Source organism: Littorina saxatilis, linkage group LG4 (assembly GCF_037325665.1).
Source record: "Littorina saxatilis isolate snail1 linkage group LG4, US_GU_Lsax_2.0, whole genome shotgun sequence".
Classification (NCBI taxonomy): Eukaryota; Metazoa; Mollusca; class Gastropoda; order Littorinimorpha; family Littorinidae; genus Littorina; species Littorina saxatilis.
Genome location: NC_090248.1, coordinates 3,891,712 through 3,917,719, shown reverse-complemented (window position 1 = coordinate 3,917,719; position 26,008 = coordinate 3,891,712). Strand labels below are relative to the sequence as shown.

At 44.4% G+C, this 26,008-nt stretch overlaps 1 protein-coding gene across 1 annotated transcript in view; it reads right to left on the bottom strand.

Moving 5' to 3' along the window:
* The window catches only part of LOC138965699 (uncharacterized), a 61,139-nt gene extending 48,039 nt beyond the window's left edge, over window positions 1-13,100 (bottom strand). The window contains exons 1-2 of the mRNA XM_070337875.1: window positions 12,911-13,100; window positions 12,131-12,388 (exon numbers count right to left, since the gene is read on the bottom strand). Of these exons, the coding sequence (XP_070193976.1) occupies window positions 12,131-12,388; window positions 12,911-12,986 (334 nt within the window). The 5' untranslated portion in view covers window positions 12,987-13,100. The remainder of the gene's footprint in view (window positions 1-12,130; window positions 12,389-12,910) is intronic.
* Window positions 13,101-26,008: the final 12,908 nt, after the last annotated feature.

Here is a 26,008-nt window from a genome sequence, read left to right as displayed (position 1 = left end):
GAGCGAGAGAAAAAATGAGAAAGAGAAAGTCGTCAGTAAGTAGTGGTATTGACACGTAGCGATAATGACACGTAGCGCTAAAAGATGTAGTGCTGTGGACACGTAGTGATAAAGAACGAATGATAGCGACTCATAGACAAATTATTTGTAGCACTAATCAACGTAGCGATAGCGGCACGTAGCACAAATGACACGTAGGACAAATGACACGTAGCGCTAGCGATACGCACCCCAAAATAACTTGCGCAGCCGCAGAAACAAGAAAATGGAAATCTTTTATGAAATGATTGGGAGCCACGCAAATTTGACCTCTTGATTCCGACCATGAACCCGCTGTTGATAATCTGGAAGGTCGTACCAGAAATGCAGATCTATCTCTGGCCGATTCATAGATTCAACCTACAAACTGCGACCTCATCTGTGATCAGATGGCCAAGCAATGCGTGAAATCTTTTATTCTAGAGCCTTATGGCTCGTTTTGACAAGCATTAAACGGATGAAATTAACCACATGCAGTTTATTCTTCAGAAAAATGCACACAAAAAATGGGTTGGGTTCGGTGATTTGTACATAAACGTCTTCCTCACGATAGATTCGCTGATTTGTCTTATGAAGCCGTCATCAACACGAATTACATAATTATGACGAGCTTACCTGAGTAAGTGAAGTCTAATTGTGGTTTTATCGACCACAATGTAGAGAGGAAAGGGATTACGTGAGATAGAACGCGGGAATACGTCACTGTTTAACGACGTGTAAATGGTGCAGAAAAAAGAGAAAGAGAGAGGAAAGGGATAGGGAGGGAAAACGGTTATCAGTATAACTCTGAAGACAACTTAGGGCGAGGCACGTAATCCCTTTCCTCTCTACATTGTGGTCGATAAAACCACAATTAGACTTCACTTACTGAGGTAAGCTCGTCATAATTATGTAATTTTATCTCCCACAATTCCGAGAGGAATGGGTCACGTGAGACTTTAAAGTCTGCAACATTTACACCCTAGCACTGTCGATGAATTGAAATACATATAAACCTACCCCAATTCTTCATGACAGAACAGCCTGTCCAAAACTCCTCCCACTGTCCACTGGTTTCTTGTAAAAAGTTGTGAAGGTGTTAGCCCGACGCCAACCAACAGTCTTCAGAATGGTTGCCAGAGGAATTTTACTTGCAGCTTTACTAGATGCAGCGGAACGAGTTGAATGCGGCGTAAATATTGTCATGTCAATACCCGCTTTTTGTAATCCAATCTTTGTCCATCGACGGATAGTATCTCTCGACACCGCTTTGTGAGGGGCTGTCCAACTGATAAAGAGTCTCGTTTCCGTTCCTCTAAATGCACGAGTTCTTTTGACATATTGTTTCAAATAATGTACAACACAAATTACCAAATCAGACGGAAAAGCACAAAATACCACTTCATTCTGATGTTTGTTTGGGCCAGAAGTTTTGAGCAAATCCCCAAACCTACATCGTACATCTTCCTTTGTCCAACTCATGTTACGCAAGTCCATCAACCAAATCGCCTGTCCCCTTTGACTAGAGACCAACAAGCACAACAGCACAGTTTTAAGCGTCAATTGCGCCAGCGATAACAATTTTGCCGGTGACCATTCTTTTAAAAAATTTAGCACTAGATTAGCGTCCCAGGTCACACAAGTACGGGGCAAAGCTGGCCGTCTGTTGAAAGCTCCTTTCAAAAACTTCTTCACCAGTGGATGACAACCCACTGAACAATTATCCTGAAGGGACAATGCGGAAACAGCGCTTCGTGCCATGTTCAAACTGCTGTATCCTTTGCCTTCTTCGAAGTTTCGTTAAAAACCTTATCAACTCATGTGGAGAAGCACAAAAGGGATCTCTATCCCGTTCAAGGCAATGCTGAAGCCAGCGTTTGAAATATGACTCGTAGTTGCGCTTCGTACCCTCTCTCCAGGCTGACATGATAATGTCTGTTGCTTCATCCTGAATTCCCTGTTTCTGGAGGGCTTTCCGGACAAGGAACATGCTACTAGTTTCATCTTCTTCAGTAGTGGATGGTGCTCCCCTGTCAGTGGATGACTGAGTAAGTTTTCTTTTCGGGGCAACATGACCGGCAGTTCTACTAGTAGACGCAACAGTTTCGTGAACCACACTTGCGTTGTCCATAATGGCACCACCAGCACACACTCCGCCTCTAAGACTTCTATCCTTTGGAGCACTCTTGGAATGAGACTGAAAGGCGGAAAACAGAACGCCTTGAACAATGACCAGTCTAAGGAAAATGCATCAATGGCAAATGCATCTGGGTCAGGTTTCCATGAAACATACTTTCTTAACTGTGCGTTAACACGAGAAGCAAATAAGTCTACATCACAAGAGACCAAACCGATTGATGACTTCTGCAAACACTTGTGTGTCCAAATGCCATTCAATGTTGTGTCTATCTACACGGGATTCTGCATCTGCCTCTATATTTAGGCAACCCGGTAAGTGTGTTGCTGTTATACAATTACTATGTGATAAGCACCACAACCAAATGTCTCTGGCAATGTCGTTGCACAAAACTTTTGTGCTGCCCATTTTATTAATACAAGCAACAGTGGTGCTATTGTCTGTAAGTAACTGAATGTAAGAGTGACATAATCCCCTGCAAAGGGATTTCAAGGCAAAATAAGCTGCTTTAAGTTCCAAACAGTTAATATGTTCAAAAGCTTCTTCCTTGGTCCACATTCCACCTGTGGTGCTACCCTGACACTCCGCCCCCCACCCTATTTTCGAAGCATCTGATTTTACTATAACAGTAGGTATGCCTCTGCTAACAGGGGAAGGATATTGCTTTACATTACCAATCCACCAGAGAAGGTCTGAACGAACTTGTTCTGAAACCACAAGTTCTGCATCAAAGTCACCTTTCCTAACAGCAAGGGCTTCATTTTTTGCGATCTCTAATCGTTTAAAAAAGAGAGGTGCAACCCAAACACCCGGTTGGGCAGCCACTAAATATCCGATAACTTCAGCCAACTGCCTAATTGTACATTTCTTTCTTCCAGCCAAATCAGCGCACTTAGTACGAATTTTATCAACTGTCCGGGGGGTCAGAGAAACTAACATGTTCTGAGAATCAAGCTGAAACCCTAAAAACTCAATGCATTGAGTAGGTGTAAATACCGACTTCACAGGATGCACAGTAAAGCCCAAACGATCCAACAAGGCACATGCATCTAACACTGCTGCCTGGCATTCTTCAAAAGTGTCTCCTTGCAAAAGGGTATCATCAATGTATATCAGAAGGGTATGGCCAGATAAACGTAAGTGGGCCAATACAGGCTTGAGTAGTTTCGTGAAAATGCGGGGAGAATCATGACATCCCTGTGGAAGAGCCAGGAACTCAAAAGTTTTGCCATGAAACTGAAATCTGAAATATTTTCTGAACTTGTGAGCGATGCGTATGGAGAAATATGCATCTTTTAGATCAACTGAGGCAAAAATGCAATCTTTTTTCATTAATGACACTGCGTTTTTTAATGTATCCATCTTGAAGTGAATCTTTTCAATTGTCTGATTCAATTTTTTTAGGTTTAAAATCACCCTTTGACTACCATCTTTTTTCTGACGCAAGAAAATACTGGATAAAAGTTGATCTGGCCGTTGATCCACCTCTTGAACAATCTGTTTCTCCACTAACTTCGCTACCTCATTAGCCACTAGCTCATCCTCGGAAGAAGAAAATCTAATTTCTTTCCTGTCTGGAATGTGTTCACCAGTGATCATAAATTCAATTTCAATTCCTGCGACTTGCTGAAGGATCCATCTATCAGAGGTTAACTGTCTCCAACTATTCAAATGATCAGCAACTTTTCCACTATGAAAGTTCTCAGGAGTATTCACAAATTTTGAACTGACCTGTTCCCTAAAAATAGAAACCGCTGGCGCACAAATATCAGATTCTAATCCCGTTTTGTTTTCTTGGAGGGAATCCCGCTCTGTTGGGAGTGGAACTTGGGAGAGAATTTGTGTCCTGTCTGTCGGTTGGAGACACCTCTTCTCTGCTGGTACTGTTGTCTCTGCTGAAACTGTTGTCGAGGTCGCCCTTGGTAGAACTGACGACCTCTGGTGGCGTTTTTTGAAAGGGGCTGTGACAGTGTGGATGATAATTTCCTGTTCTTCACTGCATCGTCGACCCTTTTCGCTAGATCCTCCCCAAACAAAAACTCGTTAGACGTCAGTTTGAAATTTAGCTGCGCATTGCATAAGGCCCTGCAGTCTTGGCTAAGTGTCGGCCTGAGTGCTTCGCGCCGCACTTGTGACAGGTCCTTGTGTGAAGCCATAAGAAGTCGAGCCGCATCGGCCAGTTTGCTAAAGCTGTCACGCTCACTCATCTTCCGACTTGCTGGTTTTTCTTTGAGGTCGGACATAAGCTGAGCGATAATTTTCAGCGCACAACCTACTTGTTCCTGAACAAAGGACAGGTTCGAGTCTCTTTTCTTTGCGAACTTGTCTAACAGTTTGCCATCTAATTCACGATTGAGAGTCGGCGTTCGAAGCGACGTGACATTTTTGGGCCGCGGATAGTTCTGAAGAGTGTCTCGCACACGTGCCCCATCTGATGGAAGAAGAAGTCCTTCCTCAAAACGATCTGCCAGAGATGGATGAATCCCCTCGCCAACTGTATCCACTACTATGCCTGCGTCAAAATCATTGTCCGAAGCAACATCCGTGTCTTCAGCCGAATCAAACTCATTTTCGAACTGCTCATGAGCAAATCTAACCGAAGCACCGTCTTCTCCATCCGCTTGCAACTCTTGCGCCGAACTGCTTTCGGTTCCATGCGACTCGGTTCCACGCGATGTTAAAGCAACAGGCGTCGCATTAAGCTTACCAACTTTCTCCAAATCAGATAGTCTGCCAGACAAGGCAGTCATTGTCTCCAAAATTTTGTCCATTTTCAGAGTAACTTCACAATCACGTGGGCCAGACGAGCTCTTCTCTATTGAAAGAGACTTATCAACTCCCGTCTTTTCTGACGGTATCACTTCAGAAGGTTGTGCTTTCGCCGGTTTCTTGCCGGTTTTCTTCCCGCCAGCAGCACATTCACCACCTCCCGAGTCCGCCATATTCCGAACAAAAACCACACGAAAAAGTTATATTGATTCCTGCGGACGAGCAAGCGCATCCGTTACAGTATGAAAACAATTTAAAATCCACTGCAAAGATTTTCAAATCTTCAATGGACTAGTGCCCAGCCTTAGCACAGCGGACCTTCTGTGGCCCATAGTTCGCCTCAGGCGATAGTAATTGCTGTAATCGAGACAGCTGCTGAAAAAACAAAGAGGCTGCTTCAGCAAATCGTGACTGACTGTGTCAGCAAACGTGTACTTCATTTCCGTAGCCAAAATAATATGTCATCCTACCAAAACAAGTCACAATTCCGACTGACCTTAGTTCACACGTGCAAAAACAAGTAACGATCCCAACTGACCCAAATATAGTAGGTCACACCTGCAAAAACAATGAACGCGCCGACTGACGCCTAACATTTCCATGTGTTAGCTTCGACGAATAAAATTCATACGCGAAACAACAAGTTCCCGGTTCAAAAAACCAACAAACACCGAAAACTCCAAACTGTTTCCTTACCTTGCAAGTTGACACAATGATAAACAATCAAAATAGTCAATACACTTCAACTAACCTACAACTAAAACTTGTACAGAGAAAGGTTAGAGGAAAATGAAAGCAAAGCAAGAGAGACAGTGCACCAAGACGTCTTCACAGGACGAAAACCATTCGTTCAGTGACGTATTCCCGCGTTCTATCTCACGTGACCCATTCCTCTCGGAATTGTGGGAGATAAAACACAATGATTGCAGAAGCAAACTCTGTACCTACACGACCGAGACACAAGACTGATTATTTCACAGCTGCAATGTGAATAGAGAACAAAGACGTGTTGGGTAAGCTTACTCACGTCAGGTCTTCACTGACAAGCTAGGAACAGACGGAAAATTCCGAACAAAAGTAAATGACGTCAAAGTCTCTTTCGCTTTGCGTGTAACATTGTCATGACGTCTTTTTGTGACGACAGTATACGCGACAATTTGTTCGCTTCCGGTGTCATTTTAGACTGAAAAGCAACTCAAAAGAAGGAGCTAAGCCTGTGTCTTGAAACAGCTGAAACACTCTTTTGGATTGCCGTTTCAATGTTAACCAAAACGTTAAAGAAAAAAAACAAGGTTCAGTTGCGAACTGACAGCGGATTGAGCATTTATTCCTGTTGATGAAGGTACGATTGAAGCTTTATTCTCTCCGTCAACCAACAAGACTAGATTTGTAGCAGACGAAAAACAAAGTGTGCGTTTTTCCTGTCTTGTGAAGGCGATTATGTCGTTATAAGTATCTGTACGTTGTGAAGACATTTCAACACAAAATTTAGCTTTGATGCGTCACGGGATATAAGTTTATGCGTTTTCATCCATGGAATACTGTTTTTTTCGTCTCGGCAGGGAATTCATGATGTCTTTTCCGGAACTGGACAAAACTGGCCTTGCCAAGACTGAAACATAATATAGTTCTACAACTTCTAGCCTTGGGTTGATTGCCCATGGTGAATTTCCAATGATTTGTTTCCACATCCCATGACAAATTTCTATACTTTGGTCATGCCATATGTATACGTTACAGCTCCGTCCATCCATGGTATCGCGTGATATTTTGCCTCGACGGGGTGAAAGAATATAATGACGTCACTCTCGGCAGAGCCTCGAGTGACGTCATCATATTCATTGACCCAGTCTCGACAAAATATCAGGCGATACCATGGATGGACGGAGCTGTAACTTATAAAATATTAACCTGCACCGTGCTTCGTGGGTCGTGGGCGACCCAGAGCCTCACAAAATCATCTTTATCTTTGAAACTATTTGGAGTTTTTGATTAAGACTTCCTGTAATCTCCAATCACCATACGACCATCCAATGGCCAAACTGATAAAAGATTATCTTTGTTAACAGACAAATAAACGATGACGTAATTTGAACTACACAGTCCGGATGATGTAGGTCGTGGACGACCCATTGGGAATTACGTAAGGAATTGTACGTTGTTTATCCTTATTCGGATGGCGTGGGTCATGTAGCCTACGACCCATACTCTGAAAAGAGGCGGCAACACGTTTATTCCTATTCGGATGGCGTGGGTCGTATACGACTCATACTATTTACGTCAAATAATTTTTGGGGAAAGTATGGGTCGTACACGAACCACATCACCCGAACTGTGTAGTCCAAAGCGTGGTCCGGTGAAGGTTAAAGTGAGGGAAAGAGTGTCTACGCACTACTAGAAACACAAATAGGCCAGAAATATTGAAATCTTATTATTTGTGCACTTTAAATTAAACATGCATGTTTTTACTTTTACATCACATGTTTCTGTTGGAATAGACATCCTTTTCTATGTTCCCTTCACATGGGCAATTTCTTTCTTTGTATCTTTCTTAGTGGCAACATTCCTATTTAAAGGGGAAGAGATGGCACAGGAATGAATATTTGTTTTGTTTGGATTCGTAGCTTTCGGTAGCTGTTGCCATAAATACCCAAAGACACTGGCATACAAATAATATAGCATCAAAATAGGACATTGTATTGATATTACCTACAATGATATCTGTCGTCAAGGTTAACTAATGCTGACTAGATGTAACAAAATAGATACAATATTATAATACTAAAGTGAGTGCTTAGTCATGCAGAGTGGCGTTTGCAAAGAATTGAAGTCTATTCGTCACGAGGGTGAACAGCATGATAACTTTCCTGTATAATACTTCTTAAAAAGGAACACTTTATTATATTTAAATATCTGGGAAATTGTGGTTAAAAGACTTCGTTACTTCTTGATTGTTATTTACTATTATATTGAAGTGAATAGCAAAACGCTGTATTTGAAAACAGCATGGGATTTATATATACAGCCTGTTCCAAAAGAAACGCAACCAACCTGTTTCCAAAATCAAAGTGCAAAATTTATTTCGCAAATAATATTTCATGAAGTTACATATTTCCGTTTTGGTACATTTCCAAATCACAACATGTGGAACAAAACAGGTTTAACAATAAAAGTGGAAAACAATGACAATTGAAGCACAATTTATGTCCCCTTTCTGCCGTCAGTCCAGCTGAAGAAGTCACTGCTATTTTCTACTGTATTGCCAGCTCAGTTGAAACTTGATCCATTCACAAACACGTGGGCACTGTTCACGTGCGATGTCAATTTCACCCTCTCCACATTAGAGGGCAGTAACTGGTGACCAATTAAAAACGCTCGGCAGACAGCTGTCTACTTTGTTGTGTGTCGTGTGTTTGAGTTGTCCCTATGTCGTCACGTATGTAACTTCATGAAATATTATTTGCAAAATAAATTTTGCACTTTGATTTTGCAAACAGGTTGGTTGCGTTTCTTTTGGAACAGGCTGTATACTAGCAGTCAGGCCCGGCTTCGCCCGGGTGTTTCTGCTCTCCCCTCTCTCAAAAACCTCTCGAATCTTATTCCAATGTGGATAAGAAAAATGACAGTGTGAGCTCATACATTTGGATGTATAGGCAAGGCAAGTTTCTATTTGGTTCAACGTGTTCTTCGTGATTTGTTTACCCCTTCTCACACCCACTGTAGTTACCGTCTGATCAAAGCACGCATACCTCATGAGTGAGCGCGTCATACCTTTTTGAACAGGGGAGAGAAATCTGTAAATTCTCGTGATCTTTCACTGAGACGATCGTTTCGTAAACATTATTCGCGATGATCTGGAAGGGCAGGGAGGGGGAGCAGGGGGCAGGGTTAGTGTGTGTGTGTGTGTGGGGGGGGGGGGGGGGCGGCGGGATGATAGCGGGCGGGGGGTAACCCTTGAGAATGACACGGTATACTGGTTTGACGAGAGTTACCTCCCTTCCGTGGGTGACAAAGCATGACTTACCTCCCTTGCACTATATAGACTGTATTGATAGATGGGGAGGGTAATTATCCGAGGAAGGAAACAATGTCTGGAGAAACTAAAACCCATGTGCACATTTGTGGGTCCAGGGCAGTGTGGATGCAAAATATCTTGTGCTTATCTTTTGCCATCTCTGAGGTATGGCGACCACAGACAGACAGACACACACACACACACACACACAGACAGACAGACGCTCTCTTTTATTTATATGTATAGATATATATATATATATATATTTTGGTATCAGGTAATGCCCTAGTTTTTACAAATTGTAGCAAAGTCGATTAACTTTACTATGTACGATGTTTGCTTGCAAATTACAACACAAACGCGAAAAACTTAACTATTTGTAGAGTTCTAAGGCATTGCAGACAAAGCAACTGCAAGAAAGTCAGGTTTTAGCAGTGTGAAAATCCGCTGAAAACGGTCTTATATCCCTTCCGTTAACATGGCTTCGTCCGGCCATACATGTAGGCTCTTATGACACTGACCCTGAGGCACTGAAAAGGTTTTCACGGAAAAAGTCTCTCGAAGAACGAAATGGGTTCGGTGCATTTGTCAGTCTGTCACATGTTGAAGGGCCCCATACGGGTTGAAAGAGATAAGGTACTGTCGTGTTTTTCCCAAACCTAGTGCACTACCGTTCTCACGAGATAAGTTACTTCTGTTTTGTTCCGGTTTTTCTCTCCAATTGACACCATGTATGAGAGATGAAACAGAAAAGCCTGTTGTGAAAATGCAAAAATTTGGAGGTAAAAACGAAACAAAACAAAAGTAACTGTTCTCATGACAACGGCAAACAACGACACCGCCCTCAGCTAATTCAAGAAATCACCCCCGCTCCTGCTAGGTACACGTGCACTCAAGTTAACCTCTGCTTTGACCTGTGTGCCAAGAGTGAGATGAGAGAGAGCAGAGACACACACACTCCCGCGCCGTTGACCAGATTAATAGGTGCTTGATTTTGGTATTTTGATTTTACATAACATTAAACCTTTCTTCTTATTATTATTATGGTGAGCTTATATAGCTTTACATATTAATTTATGCCGTGTGAAATGGATTTTTTTTACAGACAGACAGACAAACAAACATTTTTTACACACAATATATAACGCATTCACATCGACCAGCAAACCTCAAGCCTGTTAGGCGAGCATTCACCTTTCGCGGCCTTTATTCCAAGTCACACGGGTATTTGATGGACATTTTTATCTATGCCTATACAATTTTGCCAGGAAAGACCCTTTTGTCAATCGTGGGATCTTTAACGTGCACACCCCAATATAGTGTACACGAAGGGACCTCGGTTTTTCGTCTCATCCGAAAGACTAGCACTTGAACCCACCATCTAGGTTAGGAAAGGGGGGAGAAAATAGCGGCCTGACCCAGGGTCGAACACGCAACCTCTCGATTCCGAACGCAAGTGCGTTACCACTCGGCCACCCAGTCCCATAGGGTTCATGGTCATGGCAACAGCCTTAATAATATTATATCATGTATAATATTACATTTCAGCATCTGTGAATTACATGTCATCATACCAAACTGTTATTCATTTGTATTCCCACATCATTCTGATTGATCACAACCAAACCTACTATCAGTGGACACATCCAAATACAAGCGCCTGTTCTTGACAACTTGCCACTGATCTAAAAATAAAAACCAGTGCAATTTCCTCGGTCTGGCTTTGCCACGACACTCACGGTTTGGCCTGTAGGTAAAATGTACAATGTATTTTCTGATTTGTGCACAAAAGCTTTTTTCTTTTTTCTTTTTTTTTAACATAACAATGTTTAATGTCATTGTTTGTTTAAAAGACCATGGTCACATTTGTAAAAAAAAGGTTAAATTAGAAAATAAATAACATTATTTTGGTTCATGATTTTTTCTACACCTGTGCTGAAAAAAAAGAAATAAAAATGTCGGTATATAAGTCACTCAAAATACAGCAATGCATGAATGGCTGGGTTTGAGTTTGTTGCGGTTGACCCTGCGCAAATCGACCTATGATGTTTTTGTTCAACAATTTTTCCGTCACCCCTCCCATAGGGTGACGTATTCCACAACTTCCTGTGTTCCTGTGTTGCTCAGTGATTTTGTTAGAATTCAAATTCTTGTGACACACTTCTTCTTGTTCATTTCCTGTGCCTGTGATTTGTTTGAGCACATTGTGAGGTATTTCACCACAGACTACAAACGGCGACTTCCTGTCACGTGTTCGCCCATGAACAAAAATTTCTCCTCCTGCACGCTACCAGTCTCTGACGCCACTTACCCGTCGCCAAAGACGACCCGCTCGTGCGGCTCGTTAACAAAGTTAGCTTGAGAGAGAGAGAGAGAGAGAGAGAGAGAGAGAGGGTGGAGAGAGAGAGAGAGAGAGAGAGAGAGAGAGAGAGAGAGAGAGAGAGAGCACGAGAGAGAGAAAGCAGGGCCGGACTACCGGGGGGGTTATGGGGGTTGCGCAACCCCCCCCCCCCCCCCCCCTAGCCGAAACATGTACCTTAGTTATTTTTTTATTTTTTATTATTGCTTATTTTATGCCGTTTCATGCAAGGAGCGACCATTTTCCTATCTCAGAATATGACCTACCCGTCAGCTTCAGGGGGCTTCGCCCCCTGACCCCCACAACGAGGGGGGGGGGGGGGGTTCTAGGGTTTCCGCACCCCCCCCCCCCCGGCCAAAAAATAAAAATATTGAATGAGGTATGCATTTCTTTATTTTACATTGAGTTTCAATTTTTGGGGTATTAATCAGTGACAAAATCTGCTGCCTGAAACTGGTAATGATCATCCTCAGAATGCACCAGATTGCACCATTTTGCATCCTTTTTTCAACATTTTCCGGGGGGGCATGCCCCCGGACCCCCCTAGCAAGCTAGGCGCTTCGCGCCGTCGGCTCGGCGCTTCGCGCCTTCACACCCATATCTTCACAATATACTTTAAAAAAAAAAACAGTCATAAAATGAACTGATCCGCCCCTGCCGCCAGGGGGGACATCCCCCTGGGCCACCACTGGCAACCCCCCCCCCCCTCCTCTTCGCCTAGTCCGGCCCTGGAAAGGGAGGGAGATAATGACAGACAATCAGACAGACAGACAGGCAAAAAAAGAGTTACAGCTGAGAGAAAGAGTCAGTTAAACAAAAGCAAAACACGTACAGTTTGTTCGTGCCCAGACTTTGATGTCCCGCACTGGATACGTCCTGCCCAGGTCCACCTCCCACCAGGGAGTGTCATCGTTCTTCCATTGACCATTAGACAAGTACGTTGCACTACTATCAAGAGTGTGGATACAGTTGATTACAGCGCCATTTGCAAAATATGTTCCTCCAGTCTTCCCGTTCGCAGCGTTACAAGACGGAATTTGAGCTCCATACGTTGTACTCTGACGGCACGTGTTTCCCGGCGCCACATTCACTGATCAAAAATAACAGAAATAGAAACCATAAGAATCAACGAAGTGTGTGTGTGTGTGTGGTGTGTGTGTGTGTGTGTGTGTGAATGTAGATGCGTGTGTGTGTGACAGAGACAGACTCACAGAAGGACAGAGAGAGGGGAATAGGGGCGGGGAGTGTTTCCTTATAACGAGAATATGTGAGATGCACAGGGACCACGCAAAGATGTATTCCATCACAAATGCACCACACATACAGGATGGTGATTTTCTTATGGAAGCAGATCTGTTGTTGTCAGAACGTATGCCTGATGACGACAACAACACCAACCACAACCACAAAAAAGCAACAACAACAACTACAACAACAACAACAACAACAACAACAGCAACAGCAATATTGCATACTTTAGAATGTACGAGTTTAAAACAATCCGTATGTAATATTTACTTTCATTCACTTAAAAACGTACCACGGGGTTCACAAATCACATATTGTTCAAGTTTATATGAAAGCTAACACAGGCAGTACAGTTCAATCTTACCCATGTTTTGGCCGAGAACACTCGTTGACACACACAGCAGGCAGACCAAGAGTAAACCGATCCCGGTACGATCCATTTCTTGTTGTTGTCCACACAACACACACAGCAACAAAAACGTGAATGAAAAACCACAGAGCTCACTTCAATGCTTTCCGTCTGAATGTCACCCACACAAGATGTCTGTATCTTATTAACACTGTGCTCAAACATTTTGAAACAAGGAAGTAAATCGAGCAGTTGAGAATGTTTGCACAACACCACAGGCACATGGAAACCTGTCAGGCACTAGGCACTAGGCACTCTGTGACCGTGATACGACAAGGAAGGGAAACTGACACATAGCGCCGAGGTGAGAGAAGGAACAAGTCGCGCAAGGCAAAATACAACATTTAGTCAAGCTGTCGAACTCACAGAATGAAACTGAACGCAATGCAATTTTTCAGCAAGACCGTATACTCGTAGCATCGTCAGTCCACCGCTCATGGCAAAGGCAGTGAAATTGACAAGAAGAGCGGGGTAGTAGTTGCGCTGAGAAGGATAGCACGCTTTTCTGTACCTCTCTTCGTTTTAACTTTCTGAGCGTGTTTGTAATCCAAACATTATCATATCTATATGTTTTTGGAATCAGGAACCGAAAAGGAATAAGCCTAGCTTGTTGTGCTCCATGTTCCTTATTTCATGTATGCGGTAATAGTACCAATGGAATTTATTGAATAAACTTGTTTAAACCAAAGGAATAAGATGAAAGTGTCAAAAATGGTACAAGGAAAGAGCAGCATCGCGAGGTACCCTAACAAGGTACATCACAGCCTTCAAGCTACAGAGTAAGGCTATGGATGCGCCACGCTCAGACACACACACACACACACACACACATACATACACACACACACACACACACACACACACACACACACACACACACGTGTTCTACAGCATGATTTGGCCCTGTAGATCTCTGATCAACCCTATTTCTTGTTTCTTTTGTTTCAGTGAACGTAGCAGTTACCGCTCCGGTATCACATAACTGAGCACCATATGGACGTTAATGTAGATTAAGAGATACAGCTATCACAGCACTTTCCGCAATCAATACAACCAGACTATTCAGGGACGCGCGGGTATCGTTTTGACCGTTTGTGGGAAGAAACTCTGTCCGAATCTACATGTCCTGGTTTTAATTGCTCGAAACCGCCTACCTGATGGTAAGGGTTGAAACAGACAAAATGCAGGGTGCATGGAGACATAGCCTACTGTCAACAGTCACACGTTATCAGACTTGACAACACCAATACATTTGCGGGTATACATGGTTACGATGTAAAAACATCGTCTGCGGGAGTAGATGTACCATTGAAAAAACATATTTAAATAGCTCCGAATTTCTTCAATTGGACATTCTGTGCTGAATAGTTATGCTCTTTGTTTGATGTAGCAAAACTTGTGCTTGAATATAGAGTGTTTTCTTTTTGAAATATGTTCCACTGTCAAAGTTTCCCAATTAATACATTGCACACACAAACGCACACACGGACCAAAACAATCTGTATGATCTCAAATACGTGAACCAGTGAAGGTAAAACGGAGAACAATATTGGTTCGAACGAGGAAGATCCTGTTTATAACTGTTAAACAGTTATGAAGACTTCGTGACAAGATTCAACCTGCCGTCAAAATTACAAATTAAGGAAAATAAGTCTGAAGATGGTGTGTGTATTGCATCACTTGAACACAAACAAGAACATGTTTAAAACTTCCCGTTGATAAACAGTGTGTCTCTGTAGAGCTGATCACTTGTACGACATCCCCTTGCTCTCTGTTTCCGGTGCTCTCAAAAGCACTGCATACTGAACAGAACGCGAGTAAAGAGAGGGATGTGAAGGGTTTCTGTTTGACAGAGTGGTGTCTGTTTCGCACATGTTATATCTCCAAGGTGAGAATCCGCTTGCCCTGTTTATCATGTAGGAAGCTCACATAAAGGGGTTGGCTGAAAAGAGAAAGGGAGAGGGAGAGAGAGAGACAGAGAGAGAGAGACAGAGAAAGAGAGAGAGAGAGAGAGAGAGAGAGAGAGAGAGAGGAAGAGACAGAGGCAGAGAGAGGGAGAGAGGGAGAGACAGACAGAGAGAGAGGGATAGACAGAGAGAGAGAGAGAAAGAGAGAGAGAGGGAGAGAGAGACAGAAAGAGAGACAGAGAGAGAGAGAGAGAGAGCGATAGAGAGAGAAAGAGAGAGAGAGAGAGACAGAAAGAGAGAGAAAGAGAGATAGAGAGAGAGAGAGACAGAGAGAGAGAGATAGACAGACAGAGAGAGAGAGAGAGAGAGAGAGACATACATACAGACAGACAGACAAGACATTGTGTGTGTGTGTGTGTGTGTATGTGTGTGTGTCTGTGTGTGTGTGTCTGTGTGTCTGTGTGTGTGTGTCTGTGTGTATGTGTGCGCCAGTGTGTACGTCTGTATTTTTGTTTATTTTTATATATATATATGTGTGTGTGTGTGTGTGTGTGTGTGTGTGTGTGTGTGTGTGTGTGTGTGTGTGTGTGTGTGTGTGTGTGTGTTGTTGTTGTTGTTGTTGTTGTTGTTGTTGTTGTAGAAAAAGAAAAACATGTATGATTGTAAGTTAAGAAGAAAGGGGGTCTAACAATGTTGCAGAACAACAACGGTGGGAACAAAACCTGCGATGAAAGATCCAATAAAGAAAGAAATATTCCTCTGAGCACAAATTATTGAATATGATTGTACAGGTTTCAAACTGCTGTAAGCCCCTACATCTGTCGGGATATTAACGTATACACATGAAAGCAAGCATGGTTATATTGTTCAGGAACAGTCGAGATCACACCCTTACAACAGAGACATTCGTCTTTAGCAACTTGGAAAGTGAACCAACACCGCATGTGGTTTTAATGAAACATGAAAATAAAAATACAATGGCATTAAGGCAGTATACACGATGTCGGTAGTATCACACATCTGCATGTGCTTTTACTCAATTATACAAACTTAATTCTATCAGGAACATAACGAAAATATCTCCCACTTCACATTTACAATGCAAACTCTCATCGGAAACACTAGCTTATTATCTCGCTTATTTTCCATTTAACAGGACACGCCGTAATGGGGTGATTCACACGTAGCACTTAAATGGCTGTCGGTAATTGTTCAAGAGAGAAACACGGTCGGTTTTAAACATTGTTCAGTGTGTAGACAGTTTAGGGAGTTGACTGACTGATGAATGTTAACGTCACGGGGATCTAGATCAATAGGTGGCGATTGTTTCTTCATCTTCTTCAGCGTTCCAGAATTGTCTGGTTACGTGTGAGCTCGTTTGCCCATTTGGGTTCCACACAATATACTCTGAGAGCATAGTCAGCTTCACTCCGCTTTCGTTGAGTAGGCATGCTGGGTATTTTCGTGTTTCCATAACCCACCGAACTCTGACATGGATTATAGGATCTTTTCCGTGCGCACTTGGTCTTGTGATTGCGTGTACACACGAAGGGGGTTGAGTCACTAGCAGGTCTGCACATAAGGTGACCTGGGAGATCGGAAAAATCTCCACTCTTAACCCACCAGGCGGCAGCGACCGGGATTCGAACTCACGACCTCCCGATTAGGAGGCCGACGTCATACCACTACGCCACTGCGCCCGTCGGCGATTGTATGATATCGACTGTATTTCACAGAAATGAGCGTTTATGGCCTACCTTATAATTAGATTTTTAATTAGACTTTTGAGTTTAAATGAAGTGGACTAGCAATGATATTAACCATAATGTATGTATGATTATAAAGAATAAACACGAGTGTGTACGAGGATGTATGTGAGGGTGCGGGTTTGAATATGTGTGGTTTGGGTTGTGTGTGTGTTGATGTGTACTTGTATGTTTATACATGTTCTGAGAGTGTGTTTTTATGTGATGTTATCCCGTACACGAGCCAAGTGGAAGCTTTCTGTTTGTTGCATTCAGACAATAAAGTGTTATTGAATTGAACTGAATTGAATTGAATTGAATTGAAATGCAGGTGGAATGCTGGAAGTGAAAAGCGACGGGTTGAAACAGTTTAAGAGGCGTCTGCCATCTCTACTTGACGGAATACTCAATTCCTGATAACAATCATCATGTTTTGCAGAGATGATGTCTTACAGAATGTTTGATCAAAAAAGGATCATGACAGCTTACCTAAGCTACGCAAATATTCTGCAGTCGATGTCTTTTTAAGTCAAGGTTCACTGATGAAGAAGGAGAAGAAAAGAAGAGGGAGAGGAGAGAGCAAAACACACACTATCTCTGTTTCTTTAGCCACGACAACAATCTTGTTTAAACTGCTCGTGTTTGCACAGTACAGTTGCTGCATCAATTCCAGTAATACAGCAATGTCAAACTGGCCAGCGATGGGGAAGTTGGGGGTGGGGGGAGAGGGTAACTGTTGAGCACATATCATTGACACAAGGTACGAACGGGGGAAAAAACACAGATAAAAACAACACTATGAAATAAGCGCTGGCATTTTAATCAGAGTATTATCCCCCTATGAATCAACTGACACTCTACACATGAAGTGTACACACTTTACGTCCATGCTGACATTAACAGGATTCGCAACGAGCCATGACGGTACGGGTGCGTGACTCTTCACATCCCGACAAGTACTTCCTGAATTACCTGCATAACACACAGGCACACTCAGTCCCACGGTTTAACAAATCGACTAATGATTTCTTTCTCCCCGAGCTATTACGTGGGATATGACCAATCACTTCACTTGGACACATGCTACACATCGAACCCCTACCTGCTTCAAATGATGACTTGGCATATTGCATGAATCAATTTATTAAAAGGCCACTTCTTGATTTGTCAAAATGAAGAAAAACAAGTCGCGTAAGGCGAAAATACAACATTTAGTCAAGTAGCTGTCGAACTCACAGAATGAAACTGAACGCAACGCAACGCAGCAAGACCGTATACTCGTAGCATCGTCACTCCACCGCCCGTGGCAAAGGCAGTGCCAGTGGAATTGACAAGAAGAGCGGGGTATTCGTTGCGCTGAGAAGGATAGCACGCTTTTCTGTACCTCTCTTCGTTTTAACTTTCTGAGCAGGTTTTCAATCCAAACATATCATATCTATATGTTTTTGGAATCAGGAACCGACAAGGAATAAGATGAAAGTGTTTTTAAATTGATTTCGAAAAAGAAATTTGATAATAATTTTTATATATTTCATTTTCAGAGCTTGTTGTTAATCCAAATATAACATATTTATATGTTTTTGGAATCAGCAAATGATGGCAAAATAAGATTAACGTAAATTTGGATCGTTTTATATAAAAAAAATTTTTTTTTTTACAATTTTCAGATTTTTAATGACCAAAGTCATTAATTAATTTTTAAGCCACCAAGCTGAAATGCAATACCGAAGTCCGGGCTTCGTCGAAGATTACTTGACCAAACCTTCAACCAATTTGGTTGAAAAATGAGAGCGTGACAGTGCCGCCTCAACTTTCACGAAAAGCCGGATATGACGTCATAAAAGACATTTATCAAAAAAATGAAAAAAACGTCTGGGGATTTCATACCCAGGAACTCTCATGTCAAATTTCATAAAGATCGGTCCAGTAGTTTAGTCTGAATCGCTCTACACACACACACACACACACACACACACACACACACACACACGCACGCACGCACATACACCACGACCCTCGTCTCGATTCCCCCTCTACGTTAAAACATTTAGTCAAAACTTGACTAAATGTAAAAACGCACTCTAAACATGGACCCCCCAGTCTGTTCATTGTTGGTATGTGTCCAAGTGACAAGTACTTCCTGGATAAACTGCTTACCTTAAAGGCAAACTCCTTCCCGTGTTAACAGCTCCACTCGCCATTTCTTACTATCTAGGAGTGTACATGGAATAAGACCACCACTGTACTTGCACGCATCCAAGACTTGGCAGTCTGACTGCTACCAGCGACGAGTTGACACGTTTTGATGGATACATTACCTATGAAAAAACCGCAACTAGTGCCTTTTACGAAAAGATAATTCATGAAAATAATCCAAGTGCGCACATATAACTCTCAGACTATTCATTTATGTATGTGTCCAAATTTAGGGGTGATATCTCATTTCATTTGAAAGCCTGGGGAGTTAGATATAGGGAGCGACATTGTTCACAATGTAAGGAATGTGTCTTTAAAAGGAGTAAGATATAGTAAGTAAAATTGTTCACAAGGTAAGGAATGCATCTTTAAAAGGGGAATAAGATATAGTGAGTAAAATTGTTCACAAAGTAAGGAATGCATCTTTAAAAGGGGAGTTAGATATAGTGAGTGAAATTGTTCACAAGGTAAGGAATGTGTCTTTAACAGTAGTAAGATATAGTGAGTGAAATTGTTCACAAGGTAAGGAACGTGTCTTTATAAGGAGTAGGATATAGTGAGTGAAATTGTTCACCAGGTAAGGAATGTGTCTTTATAAGGAGTAGGATATAGTGAGTGACATTGTTCACAAGGTAAGGAATGTGTCTTTATAAGGAGTAGGATATAGTGACATTGTTCACTAGGTAAGGAATGTGTCTTTAAAAGGAGAACTGATCGTGGCTTTGTGGTTGCTTTGGCTAAGTGTGGTTGCTTTGGCTGAGTGTGGTTGCTTTGGCTGAGTGTGGTTGGTTTGGCTGAGTGAGGTTGCTTTGGCTGAGTGTGGTTGCTTTGGCTGAGTGAGGTTGCTTTGGCTGAGTGTGGTTGGTTTGGCTGAGTGAGGTTGCTTTGGCTGAGTGAGGTTGCTTTAGCTTAGTGGGGTTGCTTTGGCTGAGTGAGATTGCTTTGGCTGAGTGAGGTTGCTTTGGCTGAGTGTGATTGCTTTGGCTGAGTGAGGTTGCTCTGGCTGAGTGTGATTGCTTTGGCTGAGTGAGGTTGCTTTGGCCGAGTGTGGTTGCTTTGGCTGTGTGTGATTGCTTTGGCTGTGTGTGGTTGCTTTGGCTGAGTGAGGTTGCTTTGGCTGAGTGTGGTTGCTTTGGCCGAGTGTGGTTGCTTTGGCCGAGTGTGGTTGCTTTGGCTGAGTGTGGTTGCTTTGGCTGAGTGTGGTTGCTTTGACTGAGTGAGGTTGCTTTGGCCGAGTGTGGTTGCTTTGGCTGTGTGTGATTGCTTTGGCTGAGTGTGGTTGCTTTGGCTGAGTGAGGTTGCTTTGGCTGAGTGAGGATGCTCTGGCTGAGTGTGTACTTTTTTGTAATTGATCGTATCCCTTCTTACTTAAATGTTTAAAAGTGTTATGTTTGCTTCCTTGCAAAGAGTTCTTTGTTTTGACGGTTTGTTTTCTCGTGTTTTTTTTTACTCGAAATGCTTTTTTTTTAATCAGAACAATTTGATAACAAAAAGTATTGTATTGTATGGTGCGCCAAATTGATATTACTATCGTTAACTGTTATATAGGGTTTTGAAACTATCGTTAACTGTTATACAGAGTTTTGAAACTATCGTTAACTGTTATGTAGAGTTTCGAAACTATCGTTATCTGTTATATAGAGTTTCAGAAACTCTATATAACAGCTAACGATAGTTTTATCAAAACGGCGCGTCGGTATCGTTCCCAAAACGGGAAAACCCTGAAATGCCATAGCAACACTGTCTTTTTGCTACGAAATGTACATTTTAACTAGAAACACAATTTTAAAAAAACTACAAAATTAGTTATTGACCGTTCTTCTGTTGTCGTCTTCTCAAATCATTGTTGAGTTTGTTTAATATTAGCTTTATCATATCATTTGTACTTTCGGCCGTACCGTTTTCCACGTGTGCGGTTTGAAGACGGGTAGGCCTACTGAATATTCGCGGAAAAGACCATGACAGACGCACTACACAAAACAGTGGGTTTTTTTTTTCAAAACAAACATAAACAACGTGTCACAGTTTCCGAGTGACATCCCCCACGACGCGTTTTGGAAAACACTGCATGCTTTCGCATCGTGTTTTGGGTACTGCATGCCAGCCGTATGTGTACCGGCAAACTGACCCGCACACAGCGCGGTAGCTAGAACGGGTCAAGCTGACACTGACCAATATTTCTGTGAAAACAGGAAGCGTGCTAGCTGTTACGAAGATTTGATTCCTTAATTAAACGAAGCAGTGAAATGATGGACTTATCAGACGACAGTTAGTTGAATATGATCTACTAAATGTTGTAGTAAGTAGTGCAAATTCGCTCGAATGAAACGTTCAGCAGCCATTTTGCCGGCATCGAAACATCCGACCACGCCATCGCTATTTTTAGAAACTCTATATAACAGTTAACGATAGTAATATCACTTGCGCGCACCATGCCGCCGTTTTGCGAAACCCTCGTTATCTGTTATTCATAGTTTTAGCAATAGCGCGCACAAATGCGCTATTGATATAACTCTAAATAACAGTTAACGATAGTTTCGAAACTCTATTTAACAGTTAACGATAGTTTCGAAACTCTATATAACAGATAACGATAGTTTCGAAACTCTATATAACAGTTAACGATAGTAATATCAATTTGGCGCACCATAGTATTGTGTGAGTGTGAGAGAGATAAAGAGAGAGAGAGAGAGAGAGAGAGAGAGAGAGAGAGAGAGAGAGAGAGGGAGAGAGAGAGAAACTGTGTATATATATGTGTGTATGTGTGTGTGTATGTGTGTAAGTGTGTGTGTGTGTGTGTGTCATGTGTGTGTGTGTGTCTGTGTGTGTACGGGAGTCTCTGTGTATGTATGTGAATGATTTCTAACTACTTGCATTACCGTGTGAGACACACGCACCCCCCCCCCCCCCACACACACACACAAACATACCCACACACACAAACCACACACACACACACACACACCACACATACTACACACACACACACATACACACACATATACACACACACACACGCACACACACACACACACACACACACACACCCACACACACACCGTGCACACACACACACACACACTCACACACACACACACACACCGTGCACACACACACACACACACACACACACACACACACACACACACACACCACACACACACACACACACACACACACACACACACACACACAGGCAAATGCACTTGAACGCATCCTGTCTTTCCTCTGTTCTGATAATAATGCTTTCACGAACAATGTGATTACCGCAAGCGTTCAACTCCATACGGACATCCTAATTTCCTCTGATTAAGAGACCAACAACATGTCAAGCATTAGATGGCCAAGTAGTATTCTGGGAAAGAACCCAAGATCAACAAAATCAGTTGTGGAAAACCACTCAATGCGAGGAAAACCACACATATATTTATGAACACAGTTCACAGTCTTGACTTGTCTGCAACAGCAGTGAACTGCTTCTCTCTCTTTCTCCCTCTCGCTCCCCTAACTCTTTCTTCCTCCATCTCGCTCCCCTCACTCTTTCTTCCTCCATCTCACTCCCCTCACTCTCTCTTTCTACCTCTCGCTCCCCTCACTCTCTCTTTCTCCCTCTCGCTCCCCTCACTCTCTCTTTCTCCCTCTCGCTCCCCTCACTCTCTCTTTCTCCATCTCACTCCCCTCACTCTCTCTTTCTCCCTCTCGCTCCCCTCACTCTCTCTTTCTCCATCTCACTCCCCTCACTCTCTCTTTCTACCTCTCGCTCCCCTCACTCTCTCTTTTTCCCTCTCGCTCCCCTCACTCTCTCTTTCTCCCTCTCGCTCTCATCACGCTCTCTCTCTCTCGCTCCCCTCACTCTCTCTTTTTCCCTCTCGCTCTCATCACGCTCTCTCTCTCTCGCTCCCCTCACTCTCTCTTTCTCCCTCTCGCTCCCCTCACTCTCTCTTTCTCTCTCTCGCTCCCCTCACTCTCTCTTTCTCCCTCTCGCTCCCCTCACTCTCTCTTTCTCCCTCTCGCTCTCCTCACTCTCTCTTTCTCCCTCTCGCTCCCCTCACTCTCTCTTTCTCCCTCTCGCTCCCCTCGCTCTCTCTTTCTCCCTCTCGCTCCCCTCACTCTCTCTTTCTCCCTCTCGCTCCCCTCACTCTCTCTTTCTCCCTCTCGCTCTCCTCACTCTCTCTTTCTCCCTCTCGCTCCCCTCACTCTCTCTTTCCCCCTCACTCCCCTCACTCTCTCTTTTCCCCTCTCACTCCCCTCACTCTCTCTTTCCTCCTCACTCTCCTCACTCTCTCTTTCTCCCTCTCGCTCCCCTCACTCTCTCTTTCTACATCTCGCTCCCCTCACTCTCTCTTTCCCCCTCTCGCTCCCCTCACTCTCTCTTTCTCTCTCTCGCTCCCCTCACTCTCTCTTTCTCCCTCTCGCTCCCCTCACTCTCTCTTTCTCCCTTTCGCTCCCCTCCCTCTCTCTTTCTCCCTCTCGCTCCTCTCACTCTCTAATTTCTCCCTCTCGCTCCCCTCACTCTCTCTTTCTCCCTCTCGCTCCCCTCACTCTCTCTTTCTCCCTCTCGCTCCCCTCACTCTCTCTTTCTCCCTTTCGCTCCCCTCCCTCTCTCTTTCTCCCTCTCGCTCCTCTCACTCTCTAATTTCTCCCTCTCGCTCCCCTCACTCTCTCTTACTCCCTCTCGCTCCCCTCACTCTCTCTTTTTCCCTTTCGCTCCCCTCACTCTCTCTTTCTCCCTCTCGCTCCCCTCACTCTCTCTTTCTCCCTCTCGCCCCCCTCACTCTCTCTTTCTCCCTCTCGCTCCCCTCACTCTCTCTTACTCCCTCTCGCTCCCCTCACTCTCTCTTTCTCCCTCTCGCTCCCCTCACTCTCTCTTTCTCCCTTTCGCTCCCCTCCCTCTCTCTTTCTCCCTCTCGCTCCTCTCACTCTCTAATTTCTCCCTCTCGCTCCCCTCACTCTCTCTTACTCCCTCTCGCTCCCCTCACTCTCTCTTTTTCCCTTTCGCTCTCCTCACTCTCTCTTTCCCCCTCTCGCTCCCTTTACTCTCTCTTTCTTCCTCTCGCTCCCCTCACTCTCTCTTTCTCCCTCTCGCTCCCCTCACTCTCTCTTTCTCCCTCTCGCTCCCCTCACTCTCTCTTTCTCCCTCTCGCTCCCCTCACTCTCTCTTTCTCCCTCTCGCTCCCCTCACTCTCTCTTTCTCCCTCTCGCTCTCCTCACTCTCTCTTTCTCCCTTTCGCTCTCCTCACTCTCTCTTTCCCCCTCTCGCTCCCCTTACTCTCTCTTTCTTCCTCTCGCTCCCCTCACTCTCTCTTTCTCCCTCTCGCTCCCCTCACTCTCTCTTACTCCCTCTCGCTCCCCTCACTCTCTCTTTCTCCCTCTCGCTCCCCTCACTCTCTCTTTCTCCCTCTCGCTCCCCTCCCTCTCTCTTTCTCCCTCTCGCTCCTCTCACTCTCTATTTCTCCCTCTCGCTCCCCCCACTCTCTCTTTCTCCCTCTCACTGTCTCCCTCTCTCTCTCTCTCTCTCCTTACTCTCTCTCTCTCTGTCTCCCTCTCGCTCCCCTCACTCTCTGTTTCTCCCCTCACTCTCTCTTTCTCTCTCTCGCTCCCCTCACTCTCTGTTTCTCCCCTCACTATCTCTCTTTCTCTCTCGCTCCCCTCACTCTATTTCTCCCTCTCGCTCCCCTCACTCTATTTCTCCCTCTCGCTCCCCTCACTCTATTTCTCCCTCTCGCTCCCCTCACTCTCTCTTACTCCCTCTCGCTCCCCTCACTCTCTCTTTCTCCCTCTCGCTCCCCTCACTCTCTCTTTCTCCCTCTCGCTCTCCTCACTCTCTCTTACTCCCTCTCGCTCCCCTCACTCTCTCTTTCTCCCTCTCGCTCCCCTCACTCTCTCTTTCTCCCTCTCGCTCCCCTCACTCTCTCTTTCTCCCTCTCGCTCCCCTCACTCTCTCTTTCTCCCTCTCGCTCCCCTCACTCTCTCTTTCTCCCTCTCGCTCCCCTCACTCTCTCTTTCTCCCTCTCGCTCCCCTCACTCTCTCTTTCTCCCTCTCGCTCCCCTCACTCTCTCTTTCTCCCTCTCGCTCCCCTCACTCTCTCTTTCTCCCTCTCGCTCCCCTCACTCTCTCTTTCTCCCTCTCGCTCCCCTCACTCTCTCTTTCTCCCTCTCGCTCCCCTCACTCTCTCTTTCTCCCTCTCGCTCTCCTCACTCTCTCTTTCTCCCTTTCGCTCTCCTCACTCTCTCTTTCCCCCTCTCGCTCCCCTTACTCTCTCTTTCTTCCTCTCGCTCCCCTCACTCTCTCTTTCTCCCTCTCGCTCCCCTCACTCTCTCTTACTCCCTCTCGCTCCCCTCACTCTCTCTTTCTCCCTCTCGCTCCCCTCACTCTCTCTTTCTCCCTCTCGCTCCCCTCCCTCTCTCTTTCTCCCTCTCGCTCCTCTCACTCTCTATTTCTCCCTCTCGCTCCCCCCACTCTCTCTTTCTCCCTCTCACTGTCTCCCTCTCTCTCTCTCTCTCTCCTTACTCTCTCTCTCTCTGTCTCCCTCTCGCTCCCCTCACTCTCTGTTTCTCCCCTCACTCTCTCTTTCTCTCTCTCGCTCCCCTCACTCTCTGTTTCTCCCCTCACTATCTCTCTTTCTCTCTCGCTCCCCTCACTCTATTTCTCCCTCTCGCTCCCCTCACTCTATTTCTCCCTCTCGCTCCCCTCACTCTATTTCTCCCTCTCGCTCCCCTCACTCTCTCTTACTCCCTCTCGCTCCCCTCACTCTCTCTTTCTCCCTCTCGCTCCCCTCACTCTCTCTTTCTCCCTCTCGCTCTCCTCACTCTCTCTTACTCCCTCTCGCTCCCCTCACTCTCTCTTTCTCCCTCTCGCTCCCCTCACTCTCTCTTTCTCCCTCTCGCTCCCCTCACTCTCTCTTTCTCCCTCTCGCTCCCCTCACTCTCTCTTTCTCCCTCTCGCTCCCCTCACTCTCTCTTTCTCCCTCTCGCTCCCCTCACTCTCTCTTTCTCCCTCTCGCTCTCCTCACTCTCTCTTTCTCCCTCTCGTTCTCTTTCTCTCTCTCGCCCCCCTCACTCTCTCTTTCTCCCCTCAATACATGTATCTCTCTTTCTCTCTCGCTCCCCTCATGTCTCTTTCTCCCCTCACTATCTCTCTTTCTCTCTCGCTCCCCTCACTCTATTTCTACCTCTCGCTCCCCTCACTCTCTCTTTCTCAATTA